The following is a 17906-nucleotide window of genomic DNA, read 5'->3' as shown; positions in this document are numbered from 1 at the left end:
TAAACAGCGGTCTAAAGGTTTTATACATCTAGGTTATGCATGATCATTGCTTTAACATCATTCAGGGGCAGCTAGTGTCTCTGCTGCCAACAGCCAGGTTACCTCACCTGACCTCACCACAGAAAGAATAGGTTTTATTTTGATTAATAATCTCACTTATCAAGCAAAACATGAACTTCAATGTCCTGTCAGGTATCTTCCAAACCTTTGATGAAGGTTGATTTAAAAAACAAATGAGTTTTTAAATCGAGTATTGACGTGCGGTTTAGGTACTTTTTTTAATGATCAGTCATAAAAAGGTGTGCTGTAATAGTTTTAAACATGCGGAACGCTAACACGCTCCCTGAGGTGGCCTGATCCACGATCGCCTTGGGACACACTTCAGGTTTTAGGACAAAATCAAACAGCAAAAGCAAGACATCAAGGCAGATCTCTCAGACTTTTTGAATCAGTAGTTAAATTGCAATTAAAAAACCCTGATATTTATATTGGTGCAGGGCATTGTTAACTTCCAAATATGTAGAATGGTGACGTGAGTCGACATCAGCAAACAGAGCAGGTTTCTGTTTAGTTTTATTGAAGCCAAACATTCAGTTCACAGCTGCCCTGACAAGTGCTGCACCATGGACACTCCCATCAGCTGCGCACGTGCGTGTGTGTGTGTGCGTATGTGTGTGTGTTCTAACTTTGGCAAAACTTCAAAAGACGCCACACTTCACGCTCAGGCTGCCTTGAGGCGTTAAAATAAGTTAAAAACAAGTTAGTAATTAAACAGATTATTATGAGCAGAAATGCTGTACAGATAACCAGCAGACACTTCACATGCTGCTTTCACTGCAGGTTAATAAAAAACAAAACAAAAAAACAGTTAAATACATCACACATGAACAGAATGTGCAGCTCTAATACTGACGAGGAAAAGCAGCTTAAACTGCCTCCCAACAGGCCTGCTGCTCCCTCTAGTGGTGCACGCCCACACTACGCCTGTACACCTGACCTCAGAACACCTCAGAACACACATCATGTAACCATGACCAGGTCATGTAACCATGACCTGGTCATGGTTACATGACATGGTCATGGACGCATTACTAAACAGCAGTTTTTTCCCACTTTTTCCGTCATCAGTGGGATTTGAAAATGCCGAAGAGTGCCGCGTGAGATGAGTCAGCGTCTTAACACTTCAGTCAGCAGGGATTTTGGAGTTTTTGAGTAGATGGCCAAAATGAAGGCTGCGTTAAAAAGCATAAAGTCTTATCGGTTTGTTCAACAATGTAAAATATGCCAGAAATAAACCCTGTCTTAAAATAGGTGTTTAGTTACTTTAGTGATCAGAAATGTTAAAATTGGTGTTGGTTTTCTTCTTCCTGAAAGAAAAGTATCGTTTCCCCACAGAGAAGATTTTCTCCAATGACCAACGGCAAATATTATCTTTTTGTCTTGGGAACCGGTGTGGGCGAACTTCAGGATTTGGGCTAAAAATGCAGGTATTGATGCTATTTTTAAACGACACCAAATGCCAAATTGCTCTTTCCGCCCTAAAGTGGCATTTGAAGCCGGGAAAGCAGGTAAAATGTGGTCGTGTCGGGGGATTTTCTTTACTCGTTCCTCCGCTTGCTAAAGCCTGGAGGACATTTGGTATTTTGGTGACATCTCTCACTCTCTCTCTCTCTCTCACACACACACACACACTCTGCTCCGTCCTGACATTCAGACGGATGGGACAGCTAAGCTCCAGCTGCGCGGCCCCCTCCCTGCGAGTCACCTCCTCCCCAGACGATGCTGCGCTACGCGGCGGAGGAGGAAACGAAAGCTCCAGTTTATGCAAAAAATAATGTCAGCAGCGTTCCGTCAGCCGTCAAGGAGACATACCTGCCCCCATGGACGACATTAATAAAAGGTTATTTACAAATGTACAGTTTGAAAAAGGCGCATCGTCCTTGAAGGATTATTCAAATGATTCTCTTAAAGCAGGGACATTCTTCATTTTGACACCGTCCTGTATTAGTTCACTGTGTCTTTGTCTTAAATACCAATTTAGTGGCTGACGACGGAAAGTATTTGTAGACGCCTGTTGTGTGTGTTTCTTTTAAGTGGGTTTTAGTTTTGCTGCAAAGGCTGTTCCCTTTTGATTTAATCCAATTTTGTTTTAGTCTCATAAGGGCGCCCTGCCCTGGTCATATCAGGTCAGGAAGGAAACACCCTCACCAGTGGACAGAGGATTTATTATTATGCCTCTGCGTCGTTCTCAGGACCCCCTGAAAGAACATTTTTGGCCAGAAGTCAAATAGAATGACTGCTCCATACATATTAAATCAATGGAGAAATGATTTGAGTTAAAGATAACGATGATTGTCTCGGGATGTCGAGAGAAATGTTTCTGTTCCAAAAAAGCACTCGCATTGCACAATATTTTCTAAGGCGACAAAAACAACTTAACTCCACAGTCCGTCCCATTTGAACCGTATCCATAGCAACGTACGTCATCAGATGCCTATGAATACGGAAAGGAGTTGCTTCAGGCCTTCTCAATGATATTTTCGATCGTTTGATCAATAGACTGGAGCCGAGAGAAGAAAGAGAAACCTTCACACGGATGCAGGAGGGATGGAAAGTTCTCCTCTCACATCCGCTTCTTCTCTCCGCATGAATTCCTCCCTGCGCCTCCCTCCCTGCGCCTCCCTCCCTGCGCCTCCCTCCCCCTCTCATGCTAAGCCCCGGAGACATCGCACATGTACTTTACAGCCTGAGATGATGAGCCGTCAGTCTCAATGCCGCTCTGTTCCAACCTTCAGGTGAGGACAGGAGACCCCTCCCTCTCTCTCTCTCTCCCTCCCCCCCCTCTCTCTCTCTCTCGTGTCCAAGTGTTGCCTTGAGCTCACTAAAATACAGACTAATGAGATCACGCATGCTGCTGTACTCGTTTGTCCCAGAGGATGATGGGATATCTCCTCTATTGCAGGTCGCCCGACACGATGGGAGAGTTTTCTTTCAGCCTCCAGATGCAGAGCAAGCATGTGTCCTGCCCCAGTGCTCATGAGCAAGCGCCTCGTAACCACCAGCACCAGGGGCTGTAGCTGCAGTCATGATTCCTCGCACTTCCATGTTCGTCAAGCAAAGCTTTGGGGGGGGTTCTTCTGTGAGTGGAGTTCGGATTGGCGGGTCGTGTAAACACAGCAGCTGCGTTGCTGTACAAACCGTTTATACGTCTGTGGTTAATGCATTTAAACATTTGGAGTTTGGACCCGTCTCTGTGCAGATGGACAACACTAAAGTATCAGTCGTTGTTTGCATCTACGCCTTTCCGTTTGTCTTCATGTGTCTTTGCGCTTTGTGAAAACGAAGAGAAACGGACCGAACTTGTAAACATTGCGTCATTTGACAAAAACTCTTCAAATCCCCTTTGAGGCCACTTCGTGATTCAGAGCCATCAATAAAACATGACTTCTACTTTCCTTCTGTTTTTAAAAACTTCACATAAAAACTATTCTATCTAACCGATGGTCACATTGTAGCCGCGCTACGGTTTCAAACTGTGAACTCGGCGTGGTGCTCGCCGCGCGTCCTTTTTCCCGCCGAACTATCGGTGGGAGGAGCCAAGGGAGCCGGCCCCCAGAGGCGTCACGATGAGGTAGTTGGAGGGCACGTAGCCCCTCTTGCCCCCTGCGGCCTCCACCAGGCTCCACTCGGGGTTCCCTCGCTTGTCGTGTGGCTCAAGGACGCGAACCGGCTCGCCGGCCCGGATTGAGACTTCATGGTTTCCTCTCGCCGCAAAGTTGTAGGCCGCCAGCACCTGGCAGAGAGGACGACCACAAAGTGAACCAGGTGGAGACAGAAAAACGATGTACTTCGGTATCAGCCACCCGACTTACAAAGCAAGGGAGAAAAGTAACATTTCAGCATTCAAGTGAATATCCGACAAAACAAGCGAAACACGGAGTTTGAGCGAAAAACACATCACTTCAATAAATAAGCTGACACAAGCTCACATCTTTATAGTATTCTCTGAAAATGTTAATCCTACTAGTTATGTCTTGACAAATCCCAGCTCCACACACACAGTGTGTGTGTCACCCTGACAGAGCGCTGCTGCAGCGCTAATGGCCGAGTTCATCCGGCTCCTCGGTGTCATTAACGAACCTCTCGGCTACGACATTAGCGCTGCACCAATTAGCATTTCATTAGCATTCGCCTGGGCCAAGAGACGAGGAGGAGGAGGAGGAAATGAAGTTGGGTGACCGCGGCCATCGGCTGCAGGTGAACAGTGGTCTCAGTTCAAACAGCAAGTGAAAAAAGTAAAACATCGTGTCTAGTTTCCTCAGCCGCTCACAAGAGAACGGTGTAGATTTTGGTAAAAAGAAAAGACAATTACAATTTAAAATCTAACTGTAAAGGCGGTGAGTGAGTGTGCGTTTTGTGTACCAGCAGACTCAGGGTCAAGAGCGATGAACGTCGCGAAGAGGAGGCGGGGAAAAAAAGGTCACTGGATCAATTACTCAATTTAACAGGCAACGTGGAAGCATATCTCACACACACAGACACACAATGAATGAATGCATTCCACGGCCCCAATCTCTTAAGATCAAGACAGAATTTCAGTTTGAGACATTCAAAAATGAAATAACAATATAATGTGCAGAGGTTACAGCGTTGACGTTGTGTGTGTGTGTGTGTGTGTATCTGTGTGCAGATATCTTCCATCTTGATCATGCTAACTGGCTAGCTAACGGTCCTTCCTGTATTGTAATACGACAAAAGATCTGAACTTAACTCTGACATAGAAACCAGGTCTGCAGGCTCAAGATGGTCATTACACAAATGTCCTCACTCTGATGGTCTGAAAGGTCAACATGGTCCTCACAAAGACAGCAAAGACATGCGCGGGCATAGCCTGACGCATTACTGCTTTTTCATCCACTCACCTGAATCTCATTCCCACACACACACACAAATTCACAAGCCACGACACTCCCCTCTCACACTCCCATGGGCTGCACATGTAAATCATCCTCACACACACACACACACACACACACACACACACTCTCATTTTGCAGCAAGGCATAAATTAACATCAACCCTTCACACAGTGACCCACTTACAAGGTTAAACAGCCAATTATGGACCTTTCCATTAATAACACACATACACACACAAATGACAGTGTGCCCTCGTGCAGATATGGGAACACAGATGATTATACACACACACACACAAGAAGTGGACGTCATCAACGTGACTACACCTCATGGTATGTGGACTAAGGATTTGAAGCCCTGAGTTTAATCTTTTCTTTAAACCAAACTTGACTCCAGAAGGTGGAGTTGAGTAGAATTGAAGTGAAAACACACTGCCAAAGCGTTCGGGTTGTGGATCTTGTTGTCAATCGCATTCACCTACTCGCTTAACTAGCAGAGTTAAACAGCCCATGCAGGACCACGTGTATATGGAGCGTCATGTTTTTGTCACTGGGGTGCAATCAATCAGTCGGTCAGTCACCTGGAAGCAGGGCTGGCTCCTGACCGTCAGCAGACGGCTCTCTGGGCTGTAGGAATGCCGTCTGATTCCATCAGGCAGGATGGGGTTCGGCGAAGGGGGCGGGTCTTCTGACGGCTGGTGATAGCGAATCAGCTTCGAGGACGGAGCGTAACCTCGTCTGCCTGCGGACAACGTGCACAAGTAAAGGTTCTTGTTATGTTATTATTATTTTAGGGAAGCAAGTATTTTTCATTCTCGATTGAATTGCAGATTTGTTCAGGAAATAATTTCATTACATAGTTATAAAAAATATCAGATCAAAAATATTGTTTTATTTTGTCACATTTAGTTGGCTAAATGTTCCTGACTTTGATGTAATCCTTTTGAAATGTTGAATACAACATCAAACAAAAAAATGAAAGCCTGTAAGATGATTTCAAGCCGATTACATTTGAATAATATTTCCACTAAAAGTAATCGTGCCCACCTTTTCTAATCTCCTAATAAACTGGGTGCAGTAGCACATAACTGCCAAAAGGTGGCGCCAACAAGTTGTAATTAAAAAGATGCCGGTAGTGGGACATTTTCTTCAGCTAAAGAGGCCACACGAATCAAACAGTAAAAGGTTTTGACTAGTTACACAGTAGCACCATGTGGCTCTCACCTCCTGCGTCCACCAGCCACCTCCGTTTGTCTCCGCGGGTGTCCACCTCACTGATGATGGCCACCAGCTCGCCTCTGGCCAGGTTGAGGTCCAGGTCCCGGGTGCCCACCACCGTCTCCATCACCTGGTAGATCTTCCCAGAGCCATGCTTGTCCATCAGCTGCTTCAGGCGGCGCTGAGAGGAAGGACTCAAAGGCTGACGGGACGAGAAAGTAGTGGCACTGTAATTAGATTAAACCTCGACAAAGCCTGACAAAGAGAAGAACAGCTTGAGCAGAAATAGAAAAATAATACATTGTTACTAAGTGTGTTTGTCTCCCTCTACTAACTCAAGGCTGTAAAATGGTCTGAGAACACTGAGACATGTTTGTGACGTTTACGTGTCAGTAAGTAATATTTCCCTCTGATGACGTCTTTGGGCTTACGGGTCAACTCGACATCACATATCGATCCTAAGTTTGATGTCTTACACGGCTGCTTTTAATTATGGTGGAGTATTTGTAAACTCTTTACGCTGTAAATAAAATGAATCCTATTGGACAGTTAAAGGCAGCAGCAATTTCTCCGAAATTGTTCTGTCACTGAGTATGTGAGCCAACCGGAAGCGACCAAGAATGCTGCAGAACTACAAGAGGAATATTTAGAAAGTCTTGTTTTGTTTTTGTGCAGATATGAATCAGTGTGATGAGTCAGTACGTTTTTCAGCCTGTACAACATGTTTGACAGCGATGACGCAGTCGTTAAGTATCGCCTGCCAGGAGCTGTTAACAGTCCCCTCCAGGGCTGTCATATTATCTGCAGCTGCTTTTGTTGACATGTTGATTCCTTCCGTTAGCTAACTTAGCCTGGTATTTTTTTAAAAGGTTGAAATGAAAGACAAAACAATGAAATAAAAAAAGCTTGAGAAATAGAAAGAGGACATTTTTCATCAAGCGTTGCTGCCCCAGTGGATCTGTTCTAGTCACTGGGTCCACTGGTCCTGAACCTCGCTCTCCTCATCCCCTACAGGGGAGGAGTTGTACAAGACCCGTTTCCCCAGGCCTGTCTACCTTTGACTTGTGAAACTAGACCTTCAATCTCCCAGCATTCCCGGTCAACAACCCAGCACAAAGACCTCCGTCCCCACCTGGACTACTGGAGCGTTGAGCGTGTTCACCACACCACGACACAGAGTCTCCAGCCTCCCCGCACTCTCCAGCACGGCGGACTCCGCCCACTCCCAGAATGCACCGTGGCTGAGAGAGCTGTGAGGGAGCTGCGAGAAGAAAAAAATAAAAAGATGATTACACAGATTCTTTTTGTTTTTGTTTTTCTACCCGTGTCGGTGAGGGCGTCTGACGCGTGAGGTCACCTGCTGCGCGAAGCTCTGAAACAGCTGCTCCATATCGGAGGCGAGGTCGCTGTGCAGACAGCTGAAGGTTCCCAGCATGCTCCAGATCATCTGCAGCGCCAGGCCGTTGAAGCGGGGAAGCTCGTTGAGCAGCAACGTGTTCATTGTCCTGTGAGGGGCGCAGAGGGTGGTGCGTTAACCCGACGTTTAAGGTTCCATCATTTCGGATTCTATACTTCCCATGCTCGCACCCTCATCTTCCAAAAGGCTGTAATCAGATGGGTCATTTAGAGTAAAGCGCCTGTCTGACCTGACACTCTGACTCAGAAACGTCTGGACTTTGTCTGAGGAGAAGTGATTCACACTCCACTTAAACTGCGACCAAACCGGTGGTCAAACTGAAAAAAAGAAGCTTGAAAACCAGTGTCTGTCATCTACAAGCAATCCCCTCTCGCTCTTTACTTGTAGGTGTTGGCCACGGCCTGCTCCTCGTAGCTCAGGCTGGATTTGGCTTCTATCAACTCGTAGTCGAGCAGCTTGTCCAGCCTTTTCCGGATCAGGTTCCTCGGGCCCACCATGAGGTCACGGAGGGCACACAGCGGCTTGTGCATCAACGTCCTCATCCTCTTCTCCTGCATGGGAAAATCGGAGATGTTTATCGCGGGATCGTGACGGTTTTTGCAACTACCGCTTCAGGCTGGCAGGAGGCTTTCAGGTGTTTAACTAAATACATTTAAATATAAGGTACCACTTTTTTTTACCGTGGCATATCAGTAAAAAACGTAAGGTATCAGAATAGCGGGGGCGGACTCACGAATGTTGGAAGAATCCACTGTCTGAGAGCGGTGGTGATCTCCTTGTAACAGATTGGGGCCTTCTCTCCGTCCATGTCCAAGTCAAACTCCTCCGTCTTGCAGGACAGGAACCTCTGCACACCAACGAAGAAGAAGAAGAATGATGTCAAACCTGGCTCAGGTTCATTCGTTTTATAATAAAAAGCAATTATTGCTTTTTGCAATGATTTTGATGAGGGTTGCTAGGGGGAGTGACTCTGCGAGTTTACAAGAAAGTGGAAAGTCTTGTGTGAATAGGAAAAACTAAAAAAAGAAAGATTATAGAATTGACACATAAACTCGTGTGTTCTGAGGCCTCTGAGTGTACACAGTGTGACGCATTTACACATAGCGACATGTTTAATAATAAATATCCAGTCATGTGCCACTTATTTCACTTCTCCACTGGTCCAAGGACCAAAGGACTTGCTTGTGCTCTCTGAATGGAGCACATACTAAATTTAGTGCACATTTAAACTGCCTCACTACCCAATAGTTATCATCACTGGAAGAGATGCAGCCTACCTGTAGGTGCTGCAGGTACGTCTCCACGTTCTCCAGGAGCTTCAGGATGCCCTGCTCCAGAACATAAAAGAAACCTTCCAGAGCGCCAAATTCCTCGTCCACCCGCTGAAGGACAACATAGAGAGGGACAAAAATCATGCAAGGAGACAAAATGATCACAACTACTCTATTTGCTCTCCAACCGCAGTTCATTTCTAGCAATAAAAAAAATGGGAAAGGTGCTGCTCTTCTTTTATCACCCAGTCACAGCACATAGCTTTAAATGATGGGATGAATGCACGGAGCCGCTGTATAAAACCTATTTTACTTCAATGCAGCTGCAAAATGCAAAAACGATCAAAAGACCAAGTAGGAAAATGTGATCCTGTGAAACTTTTAATTGGACTCCCCAGGGAGACGTGCAGGGATGCTTGATCAGAGCAGAAGAACCCAAGTGGAGGAGCAGGACTGAGCTAACGACGGGTTCAACTACAGGTCGTGTAACACACCTTCCCTGCAGATAAAGCTCAGATGAATCATTAACCACAGTGTCGTACTGCAGGCGCATTTATTCCTGAGAGGCCCAGAGGAGTTCCCTTCAGGGGAGATGCACCGGCAACACGTTCCCTTTCAGCGGGGGTGAGGGGAGGGGGGGGGGCTGTTATTTCAACTTGCGCTCTACCTTGGGTGCAATTCCGGTCTCGTGTTTGATGTGCTGGCTGAGCCTCGCCGTCTTCTTGGCGATGCTGTGGGTGTTGAGGCGGTTGATCTTGTCCTTGATGGTCAGGGTTTCCGTCTTCTTGTATTTGTCAGCTACAATCACAGCAGCACACACACACACACACGCACACGCACACACCTTCAGCAACTTCCATCTGCGGTTGCACGCGGAGAATCAAGTCCTCGACTTCGGGAGCGCCGGCGCCTCGCCGCACTAATTCCACAAAACATGACAAGAGGTCTCACCGACTTCTCTGAAGCGCTTGTACTCGTTGATGCGACAGTTGAGCGCGATGGAGGTGTGAGCGGTCCGCTCCAGGAGTGCGTAGGCCGGGTGGCTCCTGTCCGTGTGCTTCTGGATGGTCTGCAGGAGGAGGGGGTAGCGGGCGATCCGCTGCACCGGCATCACCAGGAAGAAGCTCAGAGAGGTGGCGTTCACCTCGGGCCTGCGGAGCGAAGAGAACAAGCGCTGTGGCGTTAGCCGCGGGGTTCGTCCGGTTGGAACCAGTTGCGCGTGCGGAGACGGCAAAAACCCACGCCGAGGTCTTGACGACTCTGATGATGTCGTTCCAGAGCGCCTCCTTCTGCTTGTAGCTGTCCTCCAGCACCGTCACCTGGCTGTAGTTGGACAGGTATTCCTTGTAGGCCGCCTCGATGTCTGAGGAGAGGCTGAGGAACGAGTCGCCTGTCAGCAAAGACAAAACATGGGACTGCTTATTCACACACGGAAACCATGATCACAACAATACGGACCAAGAGTATGGTTCAGTAAAAGTAGGATGGAAAAACTTTAAAATAGTCATTACAATTTTCTTTTCATTTAATAAAGAAATCTGTGAGTAAGAAAGAAGGCTCATTGCGTCAGACACAGTCCATGTTGTGAGGGACTGTGTGAGGGATCTCGTTGTCCTGTGGAGTGTCCTCATGCCATCACGCACACGGACAAACTCCATCATCAGCCTCCGTGCAGCGAAACTATAGAATGTTGTTAAAATGGTCTCTATTTGAAAATACAACCTACTTATTATATTAGGTTTGTGTTTGCCGAGATTAGCGCCAATATGTGATATTATATAATACATGTAGGAATAAAGACTAAAATCAAACTGCATGGCCTAACAGCCAGATGGGCTCAAGGAGGAACGGATCCCAATTGGGTGGCGAAAGGTCAGCAATTTATATGCCATTTTCCCACAGATGTCTAACAGGATGAAATACATTTAGACAGAACACGCCGCTGTCCCCACATGCGGAGGAGACCTTTGCTGTGGAGTCATCAGCTTCAACTCGTCTCGCTTCCCTCACGAATGTGAAACATTTGAGAGGTTTCCTGTCAACAAAGCAGAGATCACGATCGAGCTGTGGAGATAGCAGCTATGTAGGGGGGGGGGGGGGGGGAGCGGCGCAGCTTCCTTACACAGTGTCTCCAGGAAGAGAGGCTCTTCGGGCAGAACCTGTTTCTGGTCCAGCAGACCGAGCAGCCGCCTCGACACGTCCATCACGTCCTGGGTGTAGACGAACATGCTGTCCAGGTTGGCCGGAGGAGGCTGTGACGGACAGAGACAACAACATTTGACACAACGCTTTTAACGAGACAAAAATCATTTAAGTCGTCGGTTCTGAATATTTCAGCAGTTTTCTCAGCTTTTTCTGCCCATCCTTAGCTTTGGCTTTTCACCCCAGAAAGCCTGCCCCCCCCCCCGGCCCCCCATGTTTGAGTCCACAACGTGGAGCTTCTTCTACTTTAGGTGTTATACGTCTGATATTGGATTCATGGCAGGAACTACAAAACACGCTTGATTCAAAGAACTACATGTTGAAGTGTGAATCAATTCTTAAAAAGACAACAATAAATCCTTATTTCTTTTAAACAAGTAACACATGTATACAAACAAAAGGTCTATCTGGTGCTTTGCATAACTATGTGTGTGCCCCCTTAGAAGGAACATGCTGATGCAAAGTCAACGAAGGAGCGTTTTGTTGGGCTCGCTCCTCCTCTAACGAGGAACACTGAACAATCCTCACAGAAAACAAAGCGGCAGCTTTCCTGTCTCACAACGTCTTCACTGTCTTCAGTCACGTATCTATTCTGTCTCTCTCCAGCCGTCCCTCCTCCGTCCATCACATTGTTTCACCATTTCTACCCAATAACCTTTTCGACTTATCTTTCATTTCCACACGTTGCGCAATGCCACATAACGAGGACAAATCTCCTACCCAGTTCATTTCACTTAACATCAACAGCCCATAATTTAGGAATTCCACTCCTTTTCATGTCATCGTCCCTCTTTCCCTTCGCCTCACGCTCCCTCGGTTGGTTGTCATTTTCACGCTCTGTCCTTCCAGCCATTAAAGCCAGATTTCATTATGTTTTACGAGGCCTCGTTTTATTTCCACTGCGATATTAAATGATTATTTAGCGGTAATAAGCAATACTTCAGACAAATGAAAGCTATAACGACAATAAACCACAAAGCGGCCTGCAGGACCAATTCAACGCGTGGTGATTACATTTTAATGAACCAAATGTAATTTAAAAATAATAGACAACTAAGCATGCTCCAACGAAAGTTTAATACAACTTGCAGTATTTAACTTCGCAAAGTCTTGTATTTGCACCTATACGCTGTAGAACTAGCCCAAGCTGCAGCAGGCACCAGGCCGCCAACAGGGGAAACAATAGAATGTAGCCGCCCTAATTGGAGGCCTTAACTTGCCTATAACAGTGCTACTTATGGCCCTCACACCTGTAGTTTCTGCAGGTTGCCCCTGATGGTGACGGTGCTCAGTTGCATCAGTCGAAGGTAATTCCTCTCAGACTGGACCAGCTCCTCTATGGCCAGCATCTGCCTCTGGGCGGCCCTCTCTTTAGCCGACGCGTCCTCCTCGTCACACTTCTTCTGGGCCTCTTCGGCATCCTCCGCCGACCGCTCCTCCGAGCAGCCGCCCTGCGACACGTTTAGTGGCCCAGGGGCCTCCTCGTAGACGTCGAGCTCCTCCTCCTCGCCGAAGGTCTCCTCTCCGACGGAGTCGTTCCGTTCCTGGAGTTGCTGCATCCTCGGGTCCGCCTCCACGGCGCCGAGGGGCGACGGAGCGGACGAGGCCGGTTTGGGGAGAGCCAGGGTGAAGGAGGAGGGCTGAGGCCTCCTGGGGACCTCCATGTTGGACACCGCTGTCAAAGACAAACACTCCTTCAGATCAATTTGAAACTTTGTCCTCATTAGTGACAGGTTCGGTGTCTTCTTTTTAGTCGTTGAAAGGCATCTTTCAAATATTATAAAAGGGAGTTTCTTCATTTAGCAGCATAGAGCATATGGTGTTAAGTACAAAAGATCTAAGCCCCCACACACACACACACACACACACACACACACACACACACACACACACACACACACACACACACACACACACACACACACACACACACACACACACACACACACACACACACACACACACACACACACACGATTCTCTGAGTGTCCTGTGAAGAACAAGCAGGGTGTCAAATGTCCTCATTCCACTGTGGACCAGATGTTCAATAAAACTGGATGACACTCAACCTTTAACAACCAGATCATTCATTTTCCTGCATTCCAAGAAATCAAGTAAACGGTCTCTCAGTCATGTCACTTTTCAGCTCAAATGAGCTTTGGCATCGAAAATAGCGAACAGAACTGCAGAGATTATTTTTAGCTTGATGAAGACAGAGGAAGAAGGGGACAACCAGGAGGAAATGGGCCGGCAGGCTGCAACGGTAAACATGTGATTTTGATGCTGTGATATCAAGTCAGCATGTGAAAAAACAGTTGAGACGGTTTATATGTTGTTTAAAAGATTGAGTAATATATATATATATATATATAAAACTTTATCAGCAGTTCTAAGGAGGAGTAGCTGGTTAAAAAGACAAAAAGCATGAAGAAAGTTATGGTCACAAAAACTCAATTGTCTACGAAGAAATGGTTTGAAAAAGCTTTTCACCTGGAAGTGACATCTACTCATATTCATCATCTTGCCTCAACATGAGCTCCACAAAACCTGCAGACAGCAGCCGATGTGATTGTTTTGTTCGCCTGTTGACTTTCCACAAACACAGAGAGGGAGGGCGGGGAGGGGGGGTTGCGGGGGGGTTGTCGCGGACCCTCTGGGCTGGAACAGCCTCCCTGTGGCCCCTGACAGAGCGACTAATGCTGCCACCGCTGTGACAATTAGCCCGGACGCGGTTCAGCTCTGCGGCCTTCTGATGACGCTTTTATTTCTGACCAGTCATCGCGTCTGGTGGGGGGGGTGGAGGGGGGGGGCGGAGCTACTCGTGACAAGTTGTTCCATGCGTCACGGTCACCTTTGCGAGGAGGCTTGTGAATGTTTTCCTACGTTACATTTTTTTAAACACTAGAGGTTCAGAGTACGATAACAATCTGGAGGTGTTCAAATATCTACGAGCATGTTGTGGTGCGTTTGTCTGAATCCATTGTGCGACTAAGTCACACAAACAAACTGGTTTACATTTATTTTAGTCAGTGCGGGAAGTGAATATGCCGTTTGCATCAGATTACAGTGAGAGGTGCTTCTGATATAAATGGTCCAAACCATAAAATGTATCTTTTAGTCCTCTTTTAAAGTCCATTTGTTATCTGTAATTATCTTTAATGTTTTATGGTCCTTCATTTTGATCTAATCTAACCCCAAAGATTTCTCTTTTCCCTCCAACAAAGGGTTTTGCAGCATATGGTTCCCCAGAACTGTGAATGACCTGAATCCTCTGAGTCACACCTCAATAGTGTCTTTTGAGTATTGACAAGAAATAAATCTGCAGCAATAAATTCTAAACTCCACTGAACGCTGGCATCCAATACCCGCTTCCTCAGATTGGTCCTCCACTTTTAGGAAAACTTATTTTGCCAATACTTTAACAACGAAGAGAACTCCAAAAGCATCCACAAGTATTACAACGACGCTCCCAATCACCTTCATGAATTAGGGCACAAAAAACAGCTGACTCGGAGGTCACAACTGGAGACAACTGTCATCACGTCCCAAAACGAGAGCTGAGCCAAAACCGCAGGAAACTCTCACTGAGTGACAGTGTGTCATTAAAACATTTACATCATTACCTCGCGCACAATCCTGGATCCAGCTGTGGTGAGCCTCAATCTCCCCTCTCTCGCTCTCTGTCCGTCTTGTTGTGCTCCGTCCCAACTGAAGTAGAAATCTGCTGCAGAGGAGACTGCTGCATTAGCCACACACACACACACGCTGGTGTAACTTTCTCCAGTGACTCACACACAGCCAGCTGCTGTTGGTCCTCATGCGGCACACAGTGTGTACACGTGTGGGAGAGGAAAACACAGTTTCAATGTGTGAGCCCAGGGGGGGATGGGAGTGGAAGGGGGGTGGGCCGGTTATTTTGTAGAGGAAGAAGAGGGGAGGGGGAGGAAAGGGTGGCCACACACACACACACACACTTGTGCTGCTGAATAAGCTGATTGACTGCAGCAGCCGGTGGGAGGAGGAAGTGGCACTCACCCTGAAGGATGTCGATTGGCTAAGAAGTCTTCCCAGCGCAGTGAAAGACCAATGGGAGGACACCTTGAGTGGTTTCATGAATCGTGACACTGACCAATGAGGACGCAGCGTTGGAGTGATTGAAGTTTTCCTCTCACAGGAAACAAAAGCACCACAGGACGTCCCATCCTCCTGCAAATTGCAAAAGGGATCGTCTGGATTTTCTGGTGGAAGGAGACAAAAGGAGATTCATGGCTCTCTCTCTCCTTTGGGTTCCTTCAGCCGGAAGTCAAAGATGTTTGGCTGTATTTTATCTGAAACAATTAAACGGAGGAGCATGGCCTTCTTTAACACAGCAACACAGCAGAGGGACGCAGCTCCCCCGAAGCCAATCCTTGTTAGACACCTACTGACACCTGCTGTAATGGCATGGAGGAAAATTTCACATGGTCTGCTACAGAAGTTTTTTAAAGACTTCCCTCGAAACGAGACTGAAGGGTCTGCAAATGAGCCGTGTGTGGGGGGAGGGATTCTAACACGTTTGTGCTGCTCATGGAGACAATGCAAACATCCTCATTAACGACCTTCACTCTGCATGTTCACAGTTGCAAATTACTGCTCGGCAAGTAGTGGTTCTGGGCCCGATGGGAAAGTCTCCCGTTCTACAGGTGCTTGAACAGAAACCAAAGCTTTGGACACATTTAAAATGTTGGCAGATAGAAAATGATGAGGTCACCAAAGCTGTTTAAAGTCATCACAAGGGGGAGGTGAATGTCTTTTGGAAATTGTGGGGCGAGCCATCCAATCAAGATGGCAGATGAAGAGAGATTAAGAAAGACTCCCTTCTGACTTTCACTGTGAGGAACCACAAACCCCGGCAGAATGCCGATTTCACGATATGCAAGTGGGTTTACTGACAGAGACGTGACAATCCATTCGCAGTGAGTCATTGTGTCAGCTTCAGTGGTTTTCATATCCACACATCCATCTGTCATCTCTCTCACAAGAAACGTGGTGTTGATCAATGTGCTGACAGGAGAATGCCGACAGTAGCAGGGTGGGGACATTGCCGGCAGGCAGTGATCTGTCATCTCTATTTAAAGCCTAAAAAAACGTGAACGGTCTGGTAAATTCAGATAATGAAACCTATGAAACCATCAAAAGGGACACGGGGGGAGCTGTTTTTGTCCTTTACGTGATTCCACAGATCATTTTTTTTAGGATGAACCAGTCACAGACTCAACTGGCCCTTTTAGCGCGTCCCTGTGAGAGTAATCAGATTAGGATTCCAGCATGAATCCCGAGGCAATGACAGAGTTCATTGCAGTCGGACTCTGTGCGTCTGGAACAAATGAGGCAGGAGGCTGATCGTCATCTGGGAGGAATGTCGTGGAGGAATGTTGGGGAGGAATGTCGGGGAGGAATGCTGCGGGACGGGATTCTGTCATCAGCTGACTCTGATAACTCAAGGTGCGCTGCAGGAAAACGAGGATTAAGGCAGAAACCTTTGTCTCAGAGAGCTTAATTAAAACCCAAAACCTGGATTCCTAGATATAAAAACTTGGTCAGGTGTGAACTGTGGCGGTCCAAGCGGCTTGTTGTGGCATCACGGACGAGAAGAGGAAGAGAAAGTGACCCAAGGGCAGCAGCGTTGTCATGGTGAGGAAACTCACTATGCATAAGCAGATTTGACAAGAAGTCACAATACACAAAAAGAGAAACGAAGAGTGTCTTCTTCAGGTGTAGTTCCACCCTGGACACAAGAAGGAACAACAGGGAGAAGGAAACCACCATGGTAACCGTAGCTTCCTAGTGACCAGAGATCTGACATCAGACAAAGCCATTCAGAATAAACATCATATTAAATCTGACAAAAAAAACACGTTTATTAAAAAGTCACCAGGATGAATTGGGAGTGAAACAGATTTGGAGAATAAAAAATACATGTGAGTGACGTGTTTGTGGTTATGTTTACTCACACGCACGCACGGACGGACGCACGCACGATGAATATGGTGTTTATGAATGTGTGCACTACGAGCACTTAAAGAGACGTCACTGGCCTCATGCTACCATTGAATGAAGCATGAACCAGCCGTCACGTTAATAAATGACAGCAGCAGAGCGGCGTTTGCTTGTTTTGATTTCAGCGTGCGCGAGACACCGAGACGCGCGACACGTTGACGGTTTTCTCCCCCCGGTGACCGGTGATTTTTGGGGTCCTCAGATAAAAGCTAGGAGACGTTAGCGTACAAGAATATGGGCAAGAAAAAAAATTCTCATTTTGCGAAAGGCGCGGTGTGTCCGCTGCCTTGTGTTTGACGAGTAAAGACCGCGGAGAATAACGGAGGAATGTAATAAAAACGTTTACCCTTCTGTCAGCGTCCTCCCATCGTCACCTCGCGGATAACCTTACGTCTCGAGCTCTGTCAACCTTTCTGAGATGAACTAACGTTAGAGCTCACCTGTTGTCCTGTCAGCAGCCCGTGAAGCTAGCGACAGGAGGAAACGATCACAGCATCCGGTCAGTGGAAATAAAGGTTGTAAATGAAGGCAGCAACTTCCGGGTTTATGTCAGAGTAAAAGGTTGGCGGCAAAATTATATACTGTGATTTACCGTGTTTATGTGTGCGTTTTAAACAGTTTCCGTTTCGTAAATATGTTTGCCTTTATTAAAAGTACATCAACACACATGTATCTACACATAAAAACTAATGTTGACATAAGATAAAAATACTTGTGATTTTTTACTTACTTACTTGTTATTTTATATGGTTTAAAACTATTTTAGTATTTGTTTACCAAACAGACGTAGAAAACATTTTACTAAAATTCACAACTAAAAGTAAAAATACCCCACCAAATG

The 17906-nt window shown here is 46.6% G+C and overlaps 1 protein-coding gene across 9 annotated transcripts; it reads right to left on the bottom strand.

The window, feature by feature from the left end:
• Nucleotides 1-259: 259 nt before the first annotated feature.
• Nucleotides 260-17554, bottom strand: arhgef37 (Rho guanine nucleotide exchange factor (GEF) 37). Of its 9 annotated transcripts, none has more exons than XM_037461559.2 (16): nt 17506-17554; nt 15062-15264; nt 14650-14747; nt 12277-12701; nt 10947-11076; nt 10067-10214; nt 9776-9975; nt 9492-9622; nt 8831-8935; nt 8287-8400; nt 7935-8104; nt 7494-7641; nt 7269-7397; nt 6143-6338; nt 5500-5660; nt 260-3793 (listed from the first exon to the last, which is right to left on the bottom strand). In XM_037461559.2, the coding sequence occupies exons 4-16, from the start codon at nt 12688-12690 to the stop codon at nt 3581-3583; spliced, it is 2259 nt and encodes a 752-aa protein (XP_037317456.2). In that variant the 5' UTR covers nt 12691-12701; nt 14650-14747; nt 15062-15264; nt 17506-17554; the 3' UTR covers nt 260-3580. The 9 variants fall into 9 exon arrangements, with proteins under 9 accessions (XP_037317456.2, XP_037317458.2, XP_037317455.2 ...); XM_037461561.2 differs by having other exon boundaries at nt 15062-15232; nt 17506-17545; XM_037461558.2 differs by having other exon boundaries at nt 14650-14750; nt 17412-17532.
• Nucleotides 17555-17906: the final 352 nt, after the last annotated feature.

Source organism: Pungitius pungitius, chromosome 2, assembly GCF_949316345.1.
Source record: "Pungitius pungitius chromosome 2, fPunPun2.1, whole genome shotgun sequence".
NCBI classification, from domain to species: Eukaryota; Metazoa; Chordata; class Actinopteri; order Perciformes; family Gasterosteidae; genus Pungitius; species Pungitius pungitius.
The sequence above is the reverse complement of the archived record's forward strand: the minus strand, read 5'-3'. Positions and strand labels throughout refer to the sequence as shown.